At 37.8% G+C, this 20,587-nt stretch overlaps 1 protein-coding gene across 1 annotated transcript; it reads right to left on the bottom strand.

Annotated features, from left to right (window-relative positions):
* Positions 1–1,718: 1,718 nt before the first annotated feature.
* Positions 1,719–20,110, bottom strand: LOC137286697 (SH3 domain-containing protein Dlish-like). The gene is made up of 2 exons (XM_067818676.1): positions 19,711–20,110; positions 1,719–2,879 (listed from the first exon to the last, which is right to left on the bottom strand). The coding sequence occupies exons 1-2, from the start codon at positions 19,766–19,768 to the stop codon at positions 2,221–2,223; spliced, it is 717 nt and encodes a 238-aa protein (XP_067674777.1). The 5' UTR covers positions 19,769–20,110; the 3' UTR covers positions 1,719–2,220.
* Positions 20,111–20,587: the final 477 nt, after the last annotated feature.

Below are 20,587 nucleotides of genomic sequence, written 5' to 3'. Positions count from 1 at the left end.
CAACTCACTTTCCTTTTTTGAATTATCTAACCGAATATACTTGGCAACAGAAACCATGCAGAGGTTCTCTGGAAGAGGTAGAAGGCGTTCTTGCATATGTTGTTTTAAAGTTTCGGACCTGTCAATTTGTTTGTATGATTTCCCTACGCACTGTGGGCAAACCTTCGCAGTTGCGACTGCTAAATTTGTTGACACTGGCAAGCTCGGTTATAACGGCGGTCTAGCTGATTGGCTACTGTGAAAAGGCAGAACCAGCAAAGGGAGGTGATAAATTTATCGGGCAGAGCCGTAGATGCGTCCAGGGTATAGTGGAGACTTATCGGAACGTATACCCTAGAGATATCGAGGATGGATTATAGCTGACTGTGTCGTAAACATAAACTCACTCACACTCACTGATGCTGTCATACACCTCATTGAAATTCCCATTGTAATATTAACCAAACTATCTTTGTCGTCTTCATGAAATTGTCACATGTAAATATATATTGTACTTTTCTCATGTGCCACTGTTGGTAGGTTCTTTTGAGAATATATACTAGCCACATAAAGAAACTGTGCATTGTCAAATTATTATCCCAGTTGATAAGTACGATAACAATGTCAAAGGTATATATACACTTGAATGGAGGCAACAACGTATTGCACGTCTCAAGGACGAAACCACTGACGTCACGGAACGTGGCACGTGCATGCATGCTGGATACATGTCTCTGAGTTTTAATCCTTATGTTTGCTAAATTTAGATGTTAAATTTTTGTATGACAGTTCCTTTATGAGCCCAGTAAACCAGAACTTCTTGACGTACATGTGACGATGTCTTCTGTTGGAAGCAAAATCTTGACAAGGATGCTTTGTTGTCGAGTCACAATTCTGACACGTATATTTCTGTGTGATCAATCTAAACATGGCCAAAATGTAGCATTGTCGACTTGATACTTTTTCCCTTTTTTCGGGGGGAACAACGTCTCTCCAAGGATTATAAAGAAACGGCCTGAAGTGACAGTATTTGTGATAAGGCTCTATGATTTGTTTGACACCTGTCGCCGAATCCTAGTTGCGTTAACAGAAGTTCATGCTGTTGATCACTGGATGGTCTGGTCCAGACGCGAATATGTACAGACCGGCATATGGGTGGGATATGGCTAAGAGTGGAGTTAAATAACAATCAAATAATAAACCCAGGGCGTCCCCAACTCCCATATGTGCTAGTTACCTTTTCCCGCTTTGCCCAACCATGACAGGTATTTTGTTTCAGAGATAAATAAAGTGTGAAGCATGTGACTCTCATGGGTGTATTAACTTTAATTTGCATTTAGCCAGGCTGGAAATGTAACCATGCTTTCTCAAACATAAAACTTTTCTGTAAAATGTAATTTTAATCAACTTTACACTCGCCATAAAGGTGGACAGAGAGCGTTAGGGACTACTGTTTAGGTAGTTAGGGAGTATTGTTTAGGTAGTTAGGGAGTATTGTTTAGGTAGAGGTGTATCTGGTTGCACGTGGTCAATATTCTTAACTTCTATTCTCATTCATACATTGAATAGATTTTTTAAATAGTATCAGATGAACAATTTTGCAATATCAGTATTGTTTGAATTTAGATGATGGGTGTTTTGTGATAGCTTTTGACAGACATGACAAATATTTGTATGTTAGATGAGTGTACCTGGAACTCGTGTTCTGAGTTACCTGTATTACAGCAAGAACGCACAGGTTCTGCCTCCAGTGGTTTATTCTCACGCGTGACATCTTTACCTTCATATCATGGAAACCGATTCTGAATATAAGAAACGCTCATATCAAGGATTTATCTTTCAAATTCACACTACAAAATTCTGGCTCTGTCAAGGATTTGTATTCAGAAAAGTAAGTTAAGTAGTCCATTCTTGGATGTAAATGTCCTGATGTCATCGTTTGACTATTAGGTGAATCCGTATTTCCTGAGGCCGAAGGCCATATTACCTGGCAACTGACCGTTTAACGAATCTATTACCGTGGAACATTTTGGTGCTTCTTGTGTGTCTTCCGAATCCGTTTTCATGGGCGGATACACACCCCAACATTTAACAATAAAACAATACATTACAACAATAAAGTTCATGTGCAAACATGAATGGTCCAGATACGGGCAGGACAATGCTTATGAGAAAGTTAACTTTTGTAATGTGTAATTATTCAACGTTCCACTTTTATGTGTCACTGAGAAACAAAATCGGTCATCCGCAGGAGTGGGAAGATGCTGCGGACATATTGCCTGTTTTTCCTTCCTTGAAGACAAGGTCGGCTGGGAAAGGACACAGGTAGGATGTCGGTATGAAGCCCTCTTCTCCTGTGCTGCTGACGACCCAGTACCAGTCGGGGTCCTCCATGTTCATCACGGTGACAAGTTCACAACGTTCCACGCTCAAGTCATTTTCTTCGCGGCTGTCGAAGTCGAACAATACCACGTAGCGGCCATACGACTGCTTTCGGTAAATGAAAACAGTATTTCGAGATTCGGATGACCGACACTCGGACTCTACTACAAGAGAAAAAGGGTCAGTTTCCCTTACTTCCAGCAGCTCGGATACATCATGCAGCGGGGTAGAGATAGATCTACCAGCACTGGAACCACCCCAAGCAGCTATATAGGACAAGGGAACAAAACCCTCTCTGTTTTCTTCTGTGAGGACATAAGCCCAACCATTCTCCTTGTACAACACATAAACTGCTTGACCCAGTTGGAGGCTGAGCTCTCTGTCGGCACACGCTGTGAAATCCTGAACCACCACCATCTTGGATTCTGGACAGAGTCCATGCTGCTTCTCCATGCCAACTCTCACCAAGGTGTCAACACTATCACTACCAGTGATCCGACCGAATAGTGGCTCCCTTTCTGAAAAATGCAGATCATATAACATTTAGGATTTCATAATCTTCATTCCAGATACTAATTCAACAAAGTTAGACATTTGACACCCTCATTATTGGTATTGATCGAGAGGGGGTAATTATTTTAGTTTCTTGTCGTGTCGATGACATGTTGCTAGTTCGAGGGTTGTTGGAATATTGCTGAATGCGGTGTAGAATAAAAAAGACCTCACGCGCTCACTCAATGCTTAATATGCTGAGATGCTTCGTTAAAGGATCAAAAGGCAACAAAGTACCCCTTTCACATTTCGTCACACTGTTTTGGCGGCACTACATCGTCCCAGAATGATCCCTCGTAAACAACGTACCCTTGGTACCCATGTCACCTGCTACAGTACAAAACTGACCTTATCACCCGTTTCTTTTTTTGTAGTTGCTTCTGTTAGCTAAAATCACTGAGAAGAGGATTGTTAATATAGGTGACCGACAGATTGAAACCACTAAGACCACTCAATAAAATTCATATTTTACTACCAGTAGAAAGTAATTTTGATTTTGTAAGTCGGTGAAAACAAACTTAAATAGCATTCATCCTCAGACAGGGCGCCGTCATTTTTGAAAATCGTGAAGTCACGGGCGAAAGTCCGTTAGAATTACTGATAATGTGATTTGTTCTCATCAAGTTAGAAAATCAAAACTACTTTTTACTGGTAGTTAAATATGCATTTGAATCATGGCCAAAAGGATTTTGCATGACACAACTTTTAACATGAGGACTTCTTCCAAGGAAGCAAGGTGGGGGTCGAATTGCAAGCAATGTTATATTGACCTCCACCTCCAAGAGTGAAATTGTTATGTTATAAGCAATGTCATGCAAAATCCTATTGTCCATCAATAAAATACATATTTTACTACCAGTAGAAAGTAATTGTCCTTTTGTAAGTCGGTAAAAACAAACTTAAATAGCATTCATTCTCAGACAGGGCGCCGCCATTTCTGAAAATCGTGAAGTCAAATCCATTTGAATTTAATGAGATAATGTATGGTTTGTTGTCATCAAGTTAGAAAATCAAAACTACATAAACATGTATTTGAATCATTACCTAAAGGAGTCTGCATGACACAACCTGTAACATAACCTAAGCGAGGTCGGGGTCGAAGTGAAAATACTGCGCGATAAATTTCTTCACTTGCTAAATTTACTCGGTTTGTAACGTTCACTCACCAGTATGTAGATACTTGTCAATATACATCTTTATACTTGGGCCCATAATCCTAATTACTTTATAATCATACTTGTATGGATTTTGAAACTTAATAAAAGGAAGCGATCTGCGAATGTATAACAGGAATGTAATATGTAGACATTTCTTAGTTTTCCTATATGAAACAAGTGATATATAATTCATCTACAGATTTCCCAAGTGATGTGTCTTTTAACAGTCTAATATACGAAAACGTGATGTATGGTTTCAGGTTTTTCACATTGCTGTATAGCCTCATTGGTTACCCAAGATAGCACACCTGGCAACTAATTGCATAATGTGCGTCATTCTTTTTAAAAAGTTATTTAGTTAGCCAATGACGAGCAATCAATCAATGTATTAATCCTTTGAAAGAAGGGTGTTGTTTTACATAGACCCAGACACGACAGAGTGTATTTAGTATAGATTAGTAAATGTTCATACACTAACACCCACTTTTGACACATCACCCATTTAAATCTCCGTAAAACTAATTAATCAATCAGCGTGTTATCGGTTAATCCTTTGATCGATCCAGACACAAGAAATGCCAAATGGGGATCTTTGTCGGGGAATCTAAGTGGCGTTACCACTAATTATACCTGTTATATATTCATTAACTGAGCATCAAGTGAATGATGACTAATAACGTGTAGGTTTATACCACCTAACACGGATTACAACCTAGCGACACCAAGTGATTTTGACAGAATCGTCTATGAAAACAAGGGTTGTAACTAAATGATAGTAGATTGTAAGAACATACAGCTTTCATTTTTCTCAACAGCTTTCACGATTTCAGGTTTGTACAAACCTGTAAACGAAATATTTACCCCCTGAAATGTAGATGACTAATGCACAGACCCTCATTTCTATACCCACTATTACGTCACGGAGACGCGCCGCTCCGATTGGTTGAAATTTCCTTTGCGGCTGAGAATTGTGCACTGTTGACAAAAAGGTCGATTTAAGGTAATGAAATATCGATATGATTAGTTTTAACAGGGATAATCTACAACAGGGATGTTATCTTCCCAAATGTCAGCCGCGTCGAGTGTCAGACGGGTAATTATCAGATTAGTCATGGTTGGTTAGACAAACATTAGTGACCTGTTTAAATTTCAGTAAAATGGAACAGACCACAACTATAAAAACTTGGTAAGTCCCAGGAAAGTTTCAATAAACATTGCTCTTTTATTATTTGCATATCAAATTATCAAAATGTAAAATATGGTGATTTGGTGATTTTACATCACAATCTTTAGAGGTAATGTAAGCACCAACTTTAAATGTTAATTACATATATTGTTTCAAAGGCATTTAGAAGTTGGAGGAATCAAACTAAAAATGCTTTATGGTTCAACTTCTTTATTATACAAGGTCACAACGTTTCGAGATATACAAGTTTCTATTAATTGACGTACAGGCTTGGGGTAACCCGGCAACTCGACCGGAAGTGTAGGGATGGCAAGGTAGAAACGACACGTGCCAGGACGGGGCGAAATCACACGGGGTAGCTTTCGAATCACCCAGGGATATCAACGGAACAATTGATAAAGCGGTATGTCATGAACACGTTTCATCTCATGTTTTTAGCTATGAACTCTCCCTCGAGAACAGTCCCAGTGAACTTGATAGGGGCGACTCAAGTACTATGAATTCGACGGGTCGCACCCTAGAACTACCACGTGGGTGGCATGATGGAGAGTCTTGTCCACTGGGTACACAAACTAACATTTCTTGCGAAACCGTTCCATCTGAAAATGAGCACTCACAATTATTTATTAATAAACCAGGTCAAATTAGCGTTCTAAGTGTAAACTTTTGTGGACTGAGAAATAGACTTAATTTTCAAGAATTTTTGGAACTTGTAAATAATTTTAACTTTGTTGCTCTTCAAGAAGCTAAAACAGATGTACTTGATGATATTGAAATTGATGGCTACAAACTGTTTTTGAAGCACAGAGCCCTGGGTGAGAAACGCTCAGGGGGTGTTGGTCTAGCAGTTAAAGACTGTTTCTCCAAATATATCTCTTTAGCGGATTTTGATTCAGAATATATTCTATGTTTTAACATATCCAAGGTAGCTTTTAACAGCAAAGACGATATTGTGATTGGTGTCGTGTACCTCTCCCCTGAAGGATGCAAGTACGCCACTACTGACATGTCCGATCAGTTAGAACGGGCACTGTTATACTTGTATTCTCGATCTGAAATTGTCATTCTTACTGGCGACTTTAATGCTCATACATTGTGTGATTATTTAAGTTTAGATAAACATTTGTTAGAAGAGTTAAATATAGACACTGATGAAATGTCACATGACTTAGATCCTGAAATTGTTTTAGAAGAGCTTCGCATGCCGCTAAAGCGATACTCGTACGACAGAAATAAAATTAATAATTACGGACATAAACTGATTGATATCTGCAAAAATTTAAATTTGTTCATATGTAACGGTAGAATGGATAAAGATGCAAAGTTAGGAAAAGTTACTTGTGAGAACACAAGCACTGTTGATTATGTCATATGTTCTAATAGATGTTTACCATATATTAGGAGCTTTGAAATTGTTGACTTTTCCCCTCTCTATTCAGATGTACACTGTCCTATAGCATTCTCGTTATCAAACATGAATAGCAGACTGTATACTAAGGCATCTAAATCATTTACTGATAAACCTGTAATAACATCGATGAAACAAAAAAGATATGACTCTTCAAAAAAGGACCAATACAGGAGCAATAGTGATATTATCCAAATAGACGAGATAAGCACATTATTAAATGAAGAGGCTGCTGACAATACGAAGGTAAATGAATTAGTAAACAAAGCAACCGTGGTTTTCTCAGATGTTCTGACAAACGCAGCTAGGAATACGTTTGGCATACGTCCTTCTCGTCCACGTAATTATATTTGTAATTATAAGAACAGTAAATGTAACAAACCCTGGTTTGGAAAAGAATGTATTCAGAAACGTAGACACTACCATAAAGCTAGAAAGAAATATCGAAAACACAGGAATGATGTAAATCATATCTACTACCACCATGCAGCTAAGGAGTATAAAAAATGTATGAGCAAACATATGAATAGATATATGTGTAAACTAGCCACCGAAATTCGGAATAAACAGAAGAACCCAGGGGAATACTGGAAATTACTGCATAAACGGAAACTGACTCATAATGATTCTTCCCCTAGTATCAAGGAGTTATATGAATACTTTAAGAACATTAACGCACAAGGGTGCAATGATACAGTCTCTGAACATATTACTGATACGGATGTACACATAAACTGCTCATCTCTTAACACTGCCATAACACAGAAGGAAATCTCCGATGTAGACTCACAACTAAAAAGAAACAAAGCATCAGGTGAAGATCTTATAGAAAATGATTACATGATTGACTCCATAGATTTATTTCTCCCATTCCTAGAAATCTTTTTAATGTTGTATATTGGACACACGAGAAGTTCCAGAATCATGGTTAATTGGAGTCATCAAACCCATCTACAAAGGTAAAGGTGACTCACGTGATCCGAGTTCATATAGACCGATTACAATCTTAAGTTGTCTTGGAAAACTTTTTACTAGCATACTTAACTGTACATTAGCCAGATTCCCAGACACCAGTTCTTTATTATCACCTTGTCAAGACGGATTTCGTAAAGGTTACTCTACGATCGACAATATATTTGTTCTAAACCCAGTCATTGAATTTCTAAAACATAATAAGTACAAGCTGTATTGGGCTTTCATTGACTTTTCTAAAGCATTCGATAATGTCTGGAGAGTTGGTCTTTGGTCAAAAGTGTTATCTTATGGTATTCAGGGATAGTTTTTTACATTAGTTCAAAATATGTACTCTAACATCAAATCAAGTATAGAGTTTAACTACGAATAATCGGCATCTTTTCCAAGTTTCTCGGGGGTCCGACAGGGAGAAAATCTCTCTCCTTTATTGTTCTCTATTTTCATAAATGATTTAGAATTATGGTTAAAAACATTTGATTGTAATGGCGTTGATGTATCCAATAATAACTATGATGTGAATGTAATCTACATACAGCTTCTGCTACTTTTATATTCTGACGACACCGTACTATTTGCTACCTCAGCAGCATCCCTGCAAAGGTCCCTGGACCAGTTTCATGGGTATTGCCAGATGTGGAGACTGACTGTAAATAGTGATAAAACTAAAGTTGTTATTTTTGGAAGTGGGAAGTGTAGAGTAAATAAGCTATCGTTTCATTATGGCACATATGAAATTGAAATAGTAGATAATTATAACTACCTGGAGTTTAATTTTCACAAAAATAGAAAGGTTTCCTTCGGTATTAATGTACTAGCTACCCAGGCAAAAAATGTATGTTTTTGTTGTTGAAAATGGCAAGAAATAATGACTTACCACTAGATAGTGTACTTAAAGCGTTTGATATAATGATTTTACCTGTCATGTTGTATGGCTCTGAATTTTGGGGCCATGGTAAAACCGTACATATAAAATGTTTAAAACTGGCCTCGGGTCTCAGAATGTCTACACCAAATAACTTCTTATATGGTGAATTCGGAAGATATCTTATCAGTATCCATGTATCTAAAAGAATTATTAGTTATTGGCATAAACTTACTACGACCATGTCCCAATCCAAATTATCGCAGGCAATCTATAATCTCATGTCACTAGATAGTGTAGTAACTAATCATTCCCATCCTTGGCTTAAATTTGTTGAAAATATCTTAAACTCATGCGGACTTAGCAGTGTGTATATGTTCCTTAGTAATTTTAGTCGAACATAGTTGTTGAATATGGTAGAATGCAGATAAAGAGATCATTTTTTTTCAAGATTGGAGGAATAAAATAGAAATGAGCTCTAAGGGACAATATTATAAATATATTAAATCTCTACCCTCATTTGAAGCCTTTCTATTATTGCCCAAACATATTTATTTTCCATTATTAAAATTCAGAACCTCCAATCATTGGCTACCAATTGAATACGGGCGCTGGAATAAATTTCCAAGAGAAAATAGAACCTGTAAATTATGTGACTCCCCAGCAATTGCAGATGAGTTTCACTATATTTTTCGCTGTCCTGCCTTTAACGAATCTAGAAAAAAAATCATACCAACCAAATTATTGAAACACTCAAACATTGTATCGTATAAAATTTTGTTTACTTGTTTAGATTTTACTGTACAAAAAAAATTAGCAAAGTTTGTGAATGTTATTTTTTCTGCTATAACAACTGTTAGGTAACAGACATGTCATATCATCAACTGATTTGTTATAATATATTGTCATACTCTGCCTCCATTTTGACTGTATGTAAAGATTGATGTGTTTACTATGTACTCTCATACCACCATTGGTAAGTTGAAGGTAAGTAAACACCACCGTCTCTGAAACCTGTATGTCTTGTTACCCATTGTTATCTGTCTACTGTTATGTGTATATACACTACAACACTTAAGTTTTACCCTCACTTTACCTGAAGAAGAGACTAGGAACTGTCTCGAAACGTTGTGATCTTGTATAATAAAGAAGTTGAACCATAAAGCATTTTTAGTTTAATTACATATCGTGTTAAGAAATGTAAGTACCAACTTTATTATTTAACAAAAGTATAGGACTATTTACGTCGTCAATCCATGTTGTCACCATGTAGTTGTTGAACTCCTGGGACCGTGCTACTTCAGGTGGCCTGGGTGCAGTGGAAGAAGCACCCGTTGATGTCTGCTCGGTCTCTGTGGCTCGAATGGCCGCCATCTCGAAGTCGGTCTGAACGGTAGCTGGAGCTAGGGGTCGGTTGAACATCTGCTGGATCTCTGTCTTCAGTAGGGTGAACATCCTGGTGTATGTTGTCTGTTGTCGGTTGGGCAACAGGGCGAAGACAAGCGGGTACATGGTGTATCCAGTGCGGGCATGTATGGTGTAGAGTTGATTCCAGAGATGAGGACAGCAGGAAATAGCAGCCATAGCAGCGATGTACTCTCATACCACCATTGGTAAGTTGAAGGTAAGTAAACACCACCGTCTCTGAAACCTGTATGTCTTGTTACCCATTGTTATCTGTCTACTGTTATGTGTATATACACTACAACACTTAAGTTTTACCCTCACTTTACCTGAAGAAGAGACTAGGAACTGTCTCGAAACGTTGTGATCTTGTATAATAAAGAAGTTGAACCATAAAGCATTTTTAGTTTAATTACATATCGTGTTAAGAAATGTAAGTACCAACTTTATTATTTAACAAAAGTATAGGACTATTTACGTCGTCAATCCATGTTGTCACCATGTAGTTGTTGAACTCCTGGGACCGTGCTACTTCAGGTGGCCTGGGTGCAGTGGAAGAAGCACCCGTTGATGTCTGCTCGGTCTCTGTGGCTCGAATGGCCGCCATCTCGAAGTCGGTCTGAATGGTAGCTGGAGCTAGGGGTCGGTTGAACATCTGCTGGATCTCTGTCTTCAGTAGGGTGAACATCCTGGTGTATGTTGTCTGTTGTCGGTTGGGCAACAGGGCGAAGACAAGCGGGTACATGGTGTATCCAGTGCGGGCATGTATGGTGTAGAGTTGATTCCAGAGATGAGGACAGCAGGAAATAGCAGCCATAGCAGCGATATCGACTTTAGGGTTCATGTTGTATATCACATGTGAGATTCAGCTTGAGTTGAGGAGAACTTTAAAAAAATTACTCAAGTATATAAAAAACAGTTAAAGCTTATTTAATACTGGTTACTGCATTCTACATCCTTCCTGTATTCCATATGGTTGAACAAACTACTACAAAATCTCATGCATCTCCACATACTGATCAAAAGCAGCGGCAACAACAACAAAAACAAAAGAGTTTAATCTGTTTCAGTTAACAAATAGTATAGTAAATTGAGTATCAGCTGGGATCAGCCTTCTCACCCTGCCCAGAGTTTGGAGCAGTTTGGAGTATCAGGGATAGTCTACAACAGGGATAGGTCACTCCTTTGCTTTCTTTACCATTTACCATTTATTTACCACATGCAACCAAAAAATCAAACATAATTAAAACACATTTATCACTTATTCATGACATATAACATACATTGCTGCTTTAAAAAAAACAAATAAACACAATTATAACCGTACAATCGCGATTCAAAAGTGCAATATTTTGTACTTGGGCTTACTTCCCCCGAAACGAAGCCCTCGGGAGACCGAACCCAGTCATAGCAGGTGGATATGCACTCAAGTGTAACGACGGCTTCCGATTGGCTGTTTCATTTGCTGATATGCTGAGGGTTCATTGTGTGTACAGAAAGATGATCTGTTTGATGGGCATTTTAGAAGTATAGCCAGTGACAAGGAAGTAAGATTCTTTATGGATAACAACTTCTTTTATTGTACTTGATGCGTCGTTTCAGTATGGATTCATATACTGTTGTCAAACAAAATCATATGCACGAAAAGAAGTCGTTATCCATGAAGAATGTATATAGAGATGTTGGGTTTAGAAAATACATGTTCTCTGAATTTGCGCTCGATCCAATAAAATTCATGTCAGTAGAGATGGTAAACTACTGCGTGGCTGGAATCTCGTCCAAGTACAAAGCAGGACTTGAAACTGACAAGAGTTTGCGCAAGTTTCCGTGAGATCCAGTCATCCGAAAAAAATGAATGTAGTTTGTTTGCAACACACAGACATAAAAACATGTTATGTGTATCACACGTCCAAGTACAAAGCAGGACTTGAAACTGACAAGAGTTTGCGCAAGTTTCCGTGAGATCCAGTCATCCGAAAAAAATGAATGTAGTTTGTTTGCAACACACAGACATAAAAACATGTTATGTGTATCACACGTGCCTAATTACATAATGTGGCAGACGCGGGACTCGGTTGCACGAGTCATAAATCAACTTATTTTCTTCATGTCGTATGGTCTGATAGGTGTTAAGTTCAAATTGCACGTGGTCAATGATTGAAGCTGTGTATTGCATGCTGTCTTTAGCAGACAGGCAGACAGACATATAGGTGTGAATAAACCAGACACTGAGCTTTCTCTGTGACAGAGACTGCTTACCACAATTGTTTTACGTAACGAGTAGATTATTTACTTGTTTGTGTACACATCCAAGATTAGACTACTGCTCACAACCTCAGACGCTGGGCATGCATACTGTTTCAAGCTCCGCGAACCTATTCACTGCGCATGCGTTATGGACGCAGGGCAGCACAGCTATTGAAACCAGTTTTCTTCCAGCACTGGGGGGAATTTAGTGAAACGTTTGAACTCCGATTTCGCGGGCTTTTTTTTCATCGCGTTTTTTTTTCAACTTTATAGGTTGAATTGGCATTTTTTATGATTTGTTCCGGTAAGTGCATACCGAAAGGTACCAGAATCTGCAAAGTTGTGTTTTACGTTGCATGTGACCTTTAACTTGTGCCTCGTCATGCTCCAACGCACACAGTGACTTGGCTCGTTCCCTGGCAACTTCAGCTGTGTTAAACAGTACTGCAGCCTGTTTATTGTATCAGTCGGAATTTTACAATGAATGAACAGATTATAGTAAGAATTAGGAGCAAGAATTATTAGTGAATGAATGAAAGAAATAAAGAAAAAAGAAGTACATAAGTGAATGAATGAAAGAATAAATGATACACCGCGCCTATCCCTCCCAAAACATGTCGCTAGAACACGTGTTAACATAAGCTGTCCTTTTAAAAAAATCTACTTTGAGACGTTTTTGTTTACATGAATAATTAATTCCGATATCCTGTTGCACGTGGGGAATGGCATGGACGTTAACAAAATGATAAATGACACTGTTACACATCTCGCAAAAACAGAAAGTGTAAAATTATCACAAAACGTTGTAAACACCTTTCCAGTTTTGTCAAATAATAAGACTAACAAAAAATATTAAAATCACCAAGAAAGAAAGAAGTTACAGAACTATAACCCTCAATCATCACCTGCATCGATAGCGGATCAGATCAGATCGTCATATTTTTCACACATATCACATACGCCCTAACATTTTTTTCCCTAAAATCATAAAACTATCACTAGACTTGCAAACACCTTTCACCTGATGGTATATTCGCTTCATAAAAATCAGATATACCGTAACCATTTTTAAGTCATTAAACTATCACAGCTATTACTAGCAAAATATTGTTTCCCTTCTAAATATTAAACGAATGTGTGAAATATGTTTTATCGACTTAATTTAGTCTATCTTCGCGATGAATCGAGAATAGAAGCCAGTGAGCCATAACATACCGACTTGAAACCTAACTACAAATCTACTGTCCAAATACTGACACTAATAACAATTATTTGACTTAAACTGAAGTGACAACATAGCTACCTTATCTTCTATATGTAGGATTTCAGTTGTCACAACACTCAGCAAATATAATCAGCTGTTGGAAATAAACCGGGCTCAGTCCTAAATACTAAGCTGCCGCCATGTTGTCTGCACTGGTCACGTGACGAGGCGAGGCGAGACACACGTTCAACGGCTTTTCGAAGGAGTTGCTTCTTCCTATGCATATAGGTTCCCTGGCTTTAATGACGGGATTTCATATAATGATGTCAGTGAGTGATTTATGTATAAAAACAACACCCTTCTTTCAAAGGATTGACCGCCAATGCATTGATTGATTGATTGGTCATTACTTGCTAACTAAATTACCTTTTTAAAGGTCACATATACTCTAATAGGGTACAAATGCAAAATCACTTGCTGACATCATTATAAATGAAACCCTGCCAGCAAAACTGCTCATTTCAATCTTTAATTATCTTAAATCGACCTTTTTGTCAACAGTGCACAATTCTCAGCCGCAAACGACGTTTCAACCAATCAGAGCGGCGCGTCTCCGTGACATAATAGTGGGTATAGAAATGAGGGTCTGTGCAGAATTCATCTACATTTCAGGGGGTAAATTACATCGTTTACAGGTTTGTACAAACCTGAAATCGCGAAAGCTGTTGTGAAAAATGAAAGCTGTATGTTCTCACAATCTACTATCCTTTAGTTTTGTCTCCTGCTTTGCCTAGTTTTCGAGTTACAACCCTTGTTTTCATAGACGATTCTGTCAAAATCACTTGGTGTCGCTAGGTTGTAATCCGTGTTAGGTGGAATAAACCTACACGTTATTAGTCATCATTCACTTGATGCTCAGTTAATGAATTTATAACAGGTATAATTAGTGGTAACGCCACTTAGATTCCCCGACAAAGATCCCCATTTGGCATTTCTTGTGTCTGGATCGATCAAGGGATTAACCGATAACACGCTGATTGATTAATTAGTTTTAGGCGGATTTAAATGGGTGATTTGTCAAAAGGTAGTGTTTATGTATGTACATTTACTAATCTATACTGAATACACTCTGTCGTGTCTTTGTCTATGTAAAAACAACACCCTTCTTACAAAAGATTAACCGTCAATAAATTGATTGACTATTGGCTAACTAATTACTATTTTAAAAGAATGACGAACATTATGCAGTTAGTTGCCAGGTGTGCTATCTTGGGTGACCAATGAGACTATACAGCAATGTGAAAAACCTGAAACGATACATTTCGTATATTCGATTGTTGAAAGACACATCACTTGGGAAATCTGCAGATGATTTACATATCACTCGTTTTTGTGGTTATTGATGGATACATTCCTCGAAGAAGGTAATAGCCTGACATTGCTCCTATAACTTTAATTTGTTTTAATTTTAATATTTGCATTTTATTTTTATTAAGTTGTCATAGCTTTCAACAGAATCATTGTTTTCGTCGTGAATTTGTAATGATACAGACGACATACACTAGGGCGTGCGTGCGAATTATGATTCATCTAGGCAAACTATAAAATGTCTAGATGTTACATTCCTGCAGATCGCTTCTTTCTGTTAAGTTTCAAAATCCATACAAGTATGATTATAAAGTAATTAGGATCATGAGACCAAATATAAAGACGTATATTGACAAGTGTCTACATACTGGTGAATGAACGTTTACAAATCAAGTAAATTTAGCAAGTGTAGAAATTTATTTTCACTTCGACCCCGACTTCGCTTATGTTACGTTACAAGTTATGTCATGCAAACTCCTTTTGGCCATGATTCAAATAGATATTTAACTACTAGTAGAAAGTAGTTTCGATTTTCTAACTTGATGAAAACAAACCATAACCTCATTAATTCAAATGGACTCTAGTCCGTGACTTCAATGGCGGCGCCCTGTCTGAGAATGAATGCTATTCAAGTTTCTTTTCACTGACTTACAAAATCAAAATTACTTTTCACTGGTAGTAAAATATGAATTTTATTGATGTACATTAGGATTTTACATGACATTGCTTCTAACATAACAATTTCACTCTTCGAGTGAATAGAGGCGGGGACCAGTATAATATTATTTACGATAATATTGGCACTTCGACCACAACCTCGCGTCAGAAGAAGAAAGCGTTATGTTCATGCAAAATCCTTTTGGTCAGCAATGTGTGGTAAGCAGTCTTTATTTTATAAACTCGATGAAACCTGAACTCCCATTTTCTATCCTTGAAGCGTGGTAAGGGGCGAACCATCCGATTTAGTATATACCACAGGCTTCCACACGCTCGCTTCGCACACACCAACAACCAGTTTAAGCACAAACTACGGTGTCCGGTGGAAATCAGTGCACAGTGACACCATCACCCGACCAACTGGAGCAACTGACGACTACACAACAATTCGGCATGTCTTTGGTGACGTCTAGAAATCAGCAAAAATGACGACTTTGCTATACTTTTTCTATACAAAGAATTGGAAATGGTTCCGGTTCTCTGGCGACAGTGTTACATAATGGTGTCTGTGGTTTCGTTTGCGGGCGAGAGAGAAGCAGACGGCTTTTTAGCAACTTTTAAGCGCTTGGTATTAATTAACCACAAGGTGTATTTTTTTTTAAAAATGGTGTTTCGTTTATGACTAACCAGAAGTCTTTCATACGAAGTGATAAAAAGTGTACCAAAAAATTGAGTTTAGTGGTCCTTTAAAGAATGACGGGCATCCTGCAATTAGTTGCCAGGTGTACTATTTTGAGTGACCAATGGCAAACTATAAAATGGCTAGATATTACATTCCTGTTATGCATTCACTTAGAAGTATCAGCTTCTTTTTATTAAGTTATTAAATGTGAGTTATTGAGTTTAGTTTTACGCCGCACTCAGCAAAATTCCAGCTATATGGCGGTGGTCTGTAAATAATCGAGTCTGGACCAGACAATCCAGTGATCAACAACGTGGGCTTCGATCTGCGCATTTGGGAATCGATCACATGTGTCAGCGAGCCTGACCACCCGATCCCGTTAGTCGCCTCTTACAACAAGCATAGTCGCCTTTTATGGCAAGCATAGGCTGAAGGCCTATTCTATCCCGGGACCTTCACGAGTCCATGTTATAAAATATATATATGATTATAAACTAATTAGGATTATAAGACCAAATATAAAGACGTATATTGACTAGTATCTACATACTGGTGAATATAGCAAGAAATTTATCGCGCAGCATTGTCACTTCGAACCCCACCTCGCTTCCGTGGGAGAAGTCGTTATGTTGTGTCATGTAAAATCCTTTTGGTCATGATTCAGATACATATTTAACTACTAGTAGAAAGTAGTTTGATGACAGCAAACCATAATCTCAATAATTCTAACGGACTTTAGCCATGGACTTCACTATTTTCAAAAACGGCGGCGCCCTGTTTGAAGATAATTTTTTTCACCAACTTACAAAATCTAAACTATACTTTCTACTGATAGTAGAACTGTATCAGGCATTCTCAGCTTGGTCATATATATTATAACAGAGAAACGAAAACATTTAAACACATAGAGTTTAGTACTAATTTAATGCACATACTGTTTTTTTTCACAAGCAGGGGCAATCATTTTGCTGTGTACACAACCATGATTGTAATTACAAGGTGACAGTTATACGTCTGATGAATGTGTGCTTACAAACATAATACCAGGGATAATCTTCAACAAAATCTATATAGTATACCCGTGTAAAATACGCGCAAAATACTTGCTTGGTTGTCTATAAATATTTGGGGTTCTTTAATATAATTATTAACAAACCTTAGTGGAATCGAAATACTCTTAACGTTTTGATATCTACATACAAACCTAGCAGTAGATGTTATGCGTCAGATTGAACACTGACAGCTACATAGCAAGCTATAGTGACGTATGATGGACACATCCTTCAAAGCCATCGCGCGCACTGACCGTCTATTGTCTGGCGACCGTAGTTGCATCGCCGGACAAGATATAGTTATGTAACAATACAGCAGAGACGCATCGCCAGTCACGATTTGAATTCAAGACAATGTATCGTTGATTCATTAAGGTATCAATCAAAGTCAAACATAGGAGGACGATTACTATAAAAGTCAAGCATCTTCACTGGTCAGTACACAACATCACTGACAGTAAACTGCTTGACTGTAATCGTTCCTCTTCTTCTTATTAAGGTAAGAACCATTTACACCTTGTTACTTGATATTGCTGTCTTATGTATGTATAGAATAATCTAGATAGTTTATGGCTTTATTGGTTGCTCACTTTCCAATATATAACCACTGGGACACATACGCTTTGCATGCGTAATTATCCGTTGTTTGCATACATATTATAAGTTTTTGATATTTCACACATGATGGATCATGCACGATAAGTTGTATGTTTTAAGATATGTCTATTCCTCAATGTGTATGTATATGATTGTGTATATCTATCTATTATCATTTGATGAACTATGCATCTTGGAGGTATTAAGTCAAGCTTATGTATGTATGTATTCATTTTCACTTACATGTCGCAATATCCCTCCTCTCTAGACATGAAAGTGTGCTTAGCTCTACCTGCAGCTATATCCCCTCTCTATCTAGCTCCCCTTTAGTAATACAAATACTGACGTGATATAGTTATGTTGTTTGTATACATTTCATGTATTCATAAGACTGTTAATTCATATGCCTTGCCTTGCCATGTATTTCTGTTTTATATATGTCATGCACTGATATTATTGTCAATCCATATGCCATGTATTTCTGTTTATCAATTGTATCCAATTTTGTAATACACAACATCACTGACAGTAAACTGCTTGACTGTAATCGTTCCTCTTCTTCTTATTAAGGTATAATCAAGTTCCCAAACACGGGCCAAAAGCTTGATTATAATAGTCTCCCTGATAATACATACTAATTATATACAGCACAGTGGCATTATCGGATTTCACCTGGTTATTATTTCACTCATAAAAGTGCAACATATGTCATATTTGGGATTTCACTTTCTTAGTAATGACATATGACATATAATGACATATAATGAAACATGACATATGTTGCATTTGACCACTTTCCAAATGGCATTGTGTAATCATAAAAGAGGCTTTAGATTATCCCTGATATGCAACAAGCAATCTGTACTTCAGCCATGTCCGCACGCTGCTGTCCGTAAGGAGTGCATGTGTGTGCATAAATAATATTATAATTATTATTGGGACTAATTTTAATGTGTGGCCAGAGGGTGAGATGCTGATTTTTATGGAGAACCATATACAATGTACATGACACTGACTACAATCAAAGGTTTTGTTTATCATGTGAATTTAAAGGTCCATCCTACATTGAAGATGAATTTCATGTAGTGTTCATAAGTGATTCCTATTCACAACTAAGAGAGGTTTATTACAAAATTTGTTAAAAAGCCTTACACTGTATATTCTTTAGCAAATCATACAAGAATACCAATGCAACACTTTAAAATCTGTTGTCTAGTATCTATTTTATGTTAAAAGGATTACTATATAAACACACTTGAAAGATCACTGTGCCCTAGAATATAAAAATTGAATTTCATTTTGAATGTATTTTGGGTCCACGGACTTTTACTGGAATAAATTCTGTGTGTCTGTATATGACACACTCATACACACCCTAAAACGTATGCACAAAGTATGTCCCAGCCTCCATACGCCCGAGTGCTCTGTACAAAATTAATGACCTTCCACCTTGTACTAGGGTACGTACCTCCCCCAGAAGAAAATGGGATGAGTTTCATTTCATCTATTGCTCGTTTCACAAATGTGATAAAAAGTGAAAACAACGACAGCTGCATTTTCTTTGAGCGGTGTTCCGTCTTTCGACAATAGGTGGCGTTTTCTTGACATGCGCAGCCTCATTCCATTTAGATATACCAGGGATAAACTACAAGATGTATTTAGTCTCTCTGAATATACGCAGTCTGTTTAAAAATACCTAAATCAATAAAGCAGTGCTTGAACAGTCCAAAATGACGTAATAGCACGTATAACTTATACGGATCCCATTGTTATTTATAATTAGTTATCTATAGCGCTACGAGTGAAGCCGTGTGACTGGCTGCCATTGACTTAGGTTGTGACATGAATCGAGCCTGTGTTGTGGGGTGGGGGAGGCAGGAAGGAGAGCAAACCAAACACACCCACCCCAACAGTGAACACATGGGTGAATCATCACCATCCACCACGCCACCCCTCCCTTCCCCCGACCCTAGCCATAAATTATAAATGGTACCTTACCTTTCTTTTTCCTTTTCTCCTTCCCGCCACCCAGCCTGCTGGGACAAAGAAACGCCATGACAGCCACGTCTCTCTATTAGCAAGTATTTTAAGTTCTATTCTCGTCCACCGCGGAGACAGGTGAACCGATTGCGATAAACACTGATCGACTAAATTAAAGCCTCCATTGTGTCTCGAAGCTTGCTAGCAGCTTGCTTGCTCACTCCACAAGTACCCACCGGCCCATACAGAAGCTTCACGCTTGACTTCTTACTGCTAGTCCGCACAATGAAAGGAAATAGGATGACCGATCACATAACAACCGCAACTACATGTAGAGGAGTTATAGTTTGTTATACATACATTCTCTCTCTCTCTCTCTCTCTCTCTCTCTCTCACACACACACACACACACACACACGTATATATAAAGACACACACATACATACATATATCCACGCGTCACGTAGACTTTACAAGATGTATTTTTCAGCAGTTGCTAGGGATAATGTGAGAGTTAAACTGAGCATTGTTTTATAATAAACTCACACATTTGGTACATATTGTTGTCCCGACTTTCCCATTACAAGAGGGAGCTTGTACACGTGCACTGAGAATGTATCCCTAGCAAATACTCAGCACAATATAATACTTCCTTTCAAAGGTTTTGACATACTAGTGTAAATATATCCACTTCAAGCAACTGTTCTAAACTAAGTTTTGCAATATATTCCATACTGTTTAAAGGTAGCGTTTGCCCGTGAACTGGTGCTTTGTAAAACAGATTCGCAATGTTGGAAAGATTATTATCGTGAATTCAATAAGTGACACAAATCATTGAAAATTACCAAATTCTTCACAAAACATTTACACCTGAATGCAACTGTTGCACGATATT

Source organism: Haliotis asinina, chromosome 6 (genome assembly GCF_037392515.1).
Source record: "Haliotis asinina isolate JCU_RB_2024 chromosome 6, JCU_Hal_asi_v2, whole genome shotgun sequence".
Taxonomy (NCBI): Eukaryota; Metazoa; Mollusca; class Gastropoda; order Lepetellida; family Haliotidae; genus Haliotis; species Haliotis asinina.
Note: the sequence above shows the minus strand (reverse complement) of the source record. Positions and strands in the feature narration are given on the sequence as shown.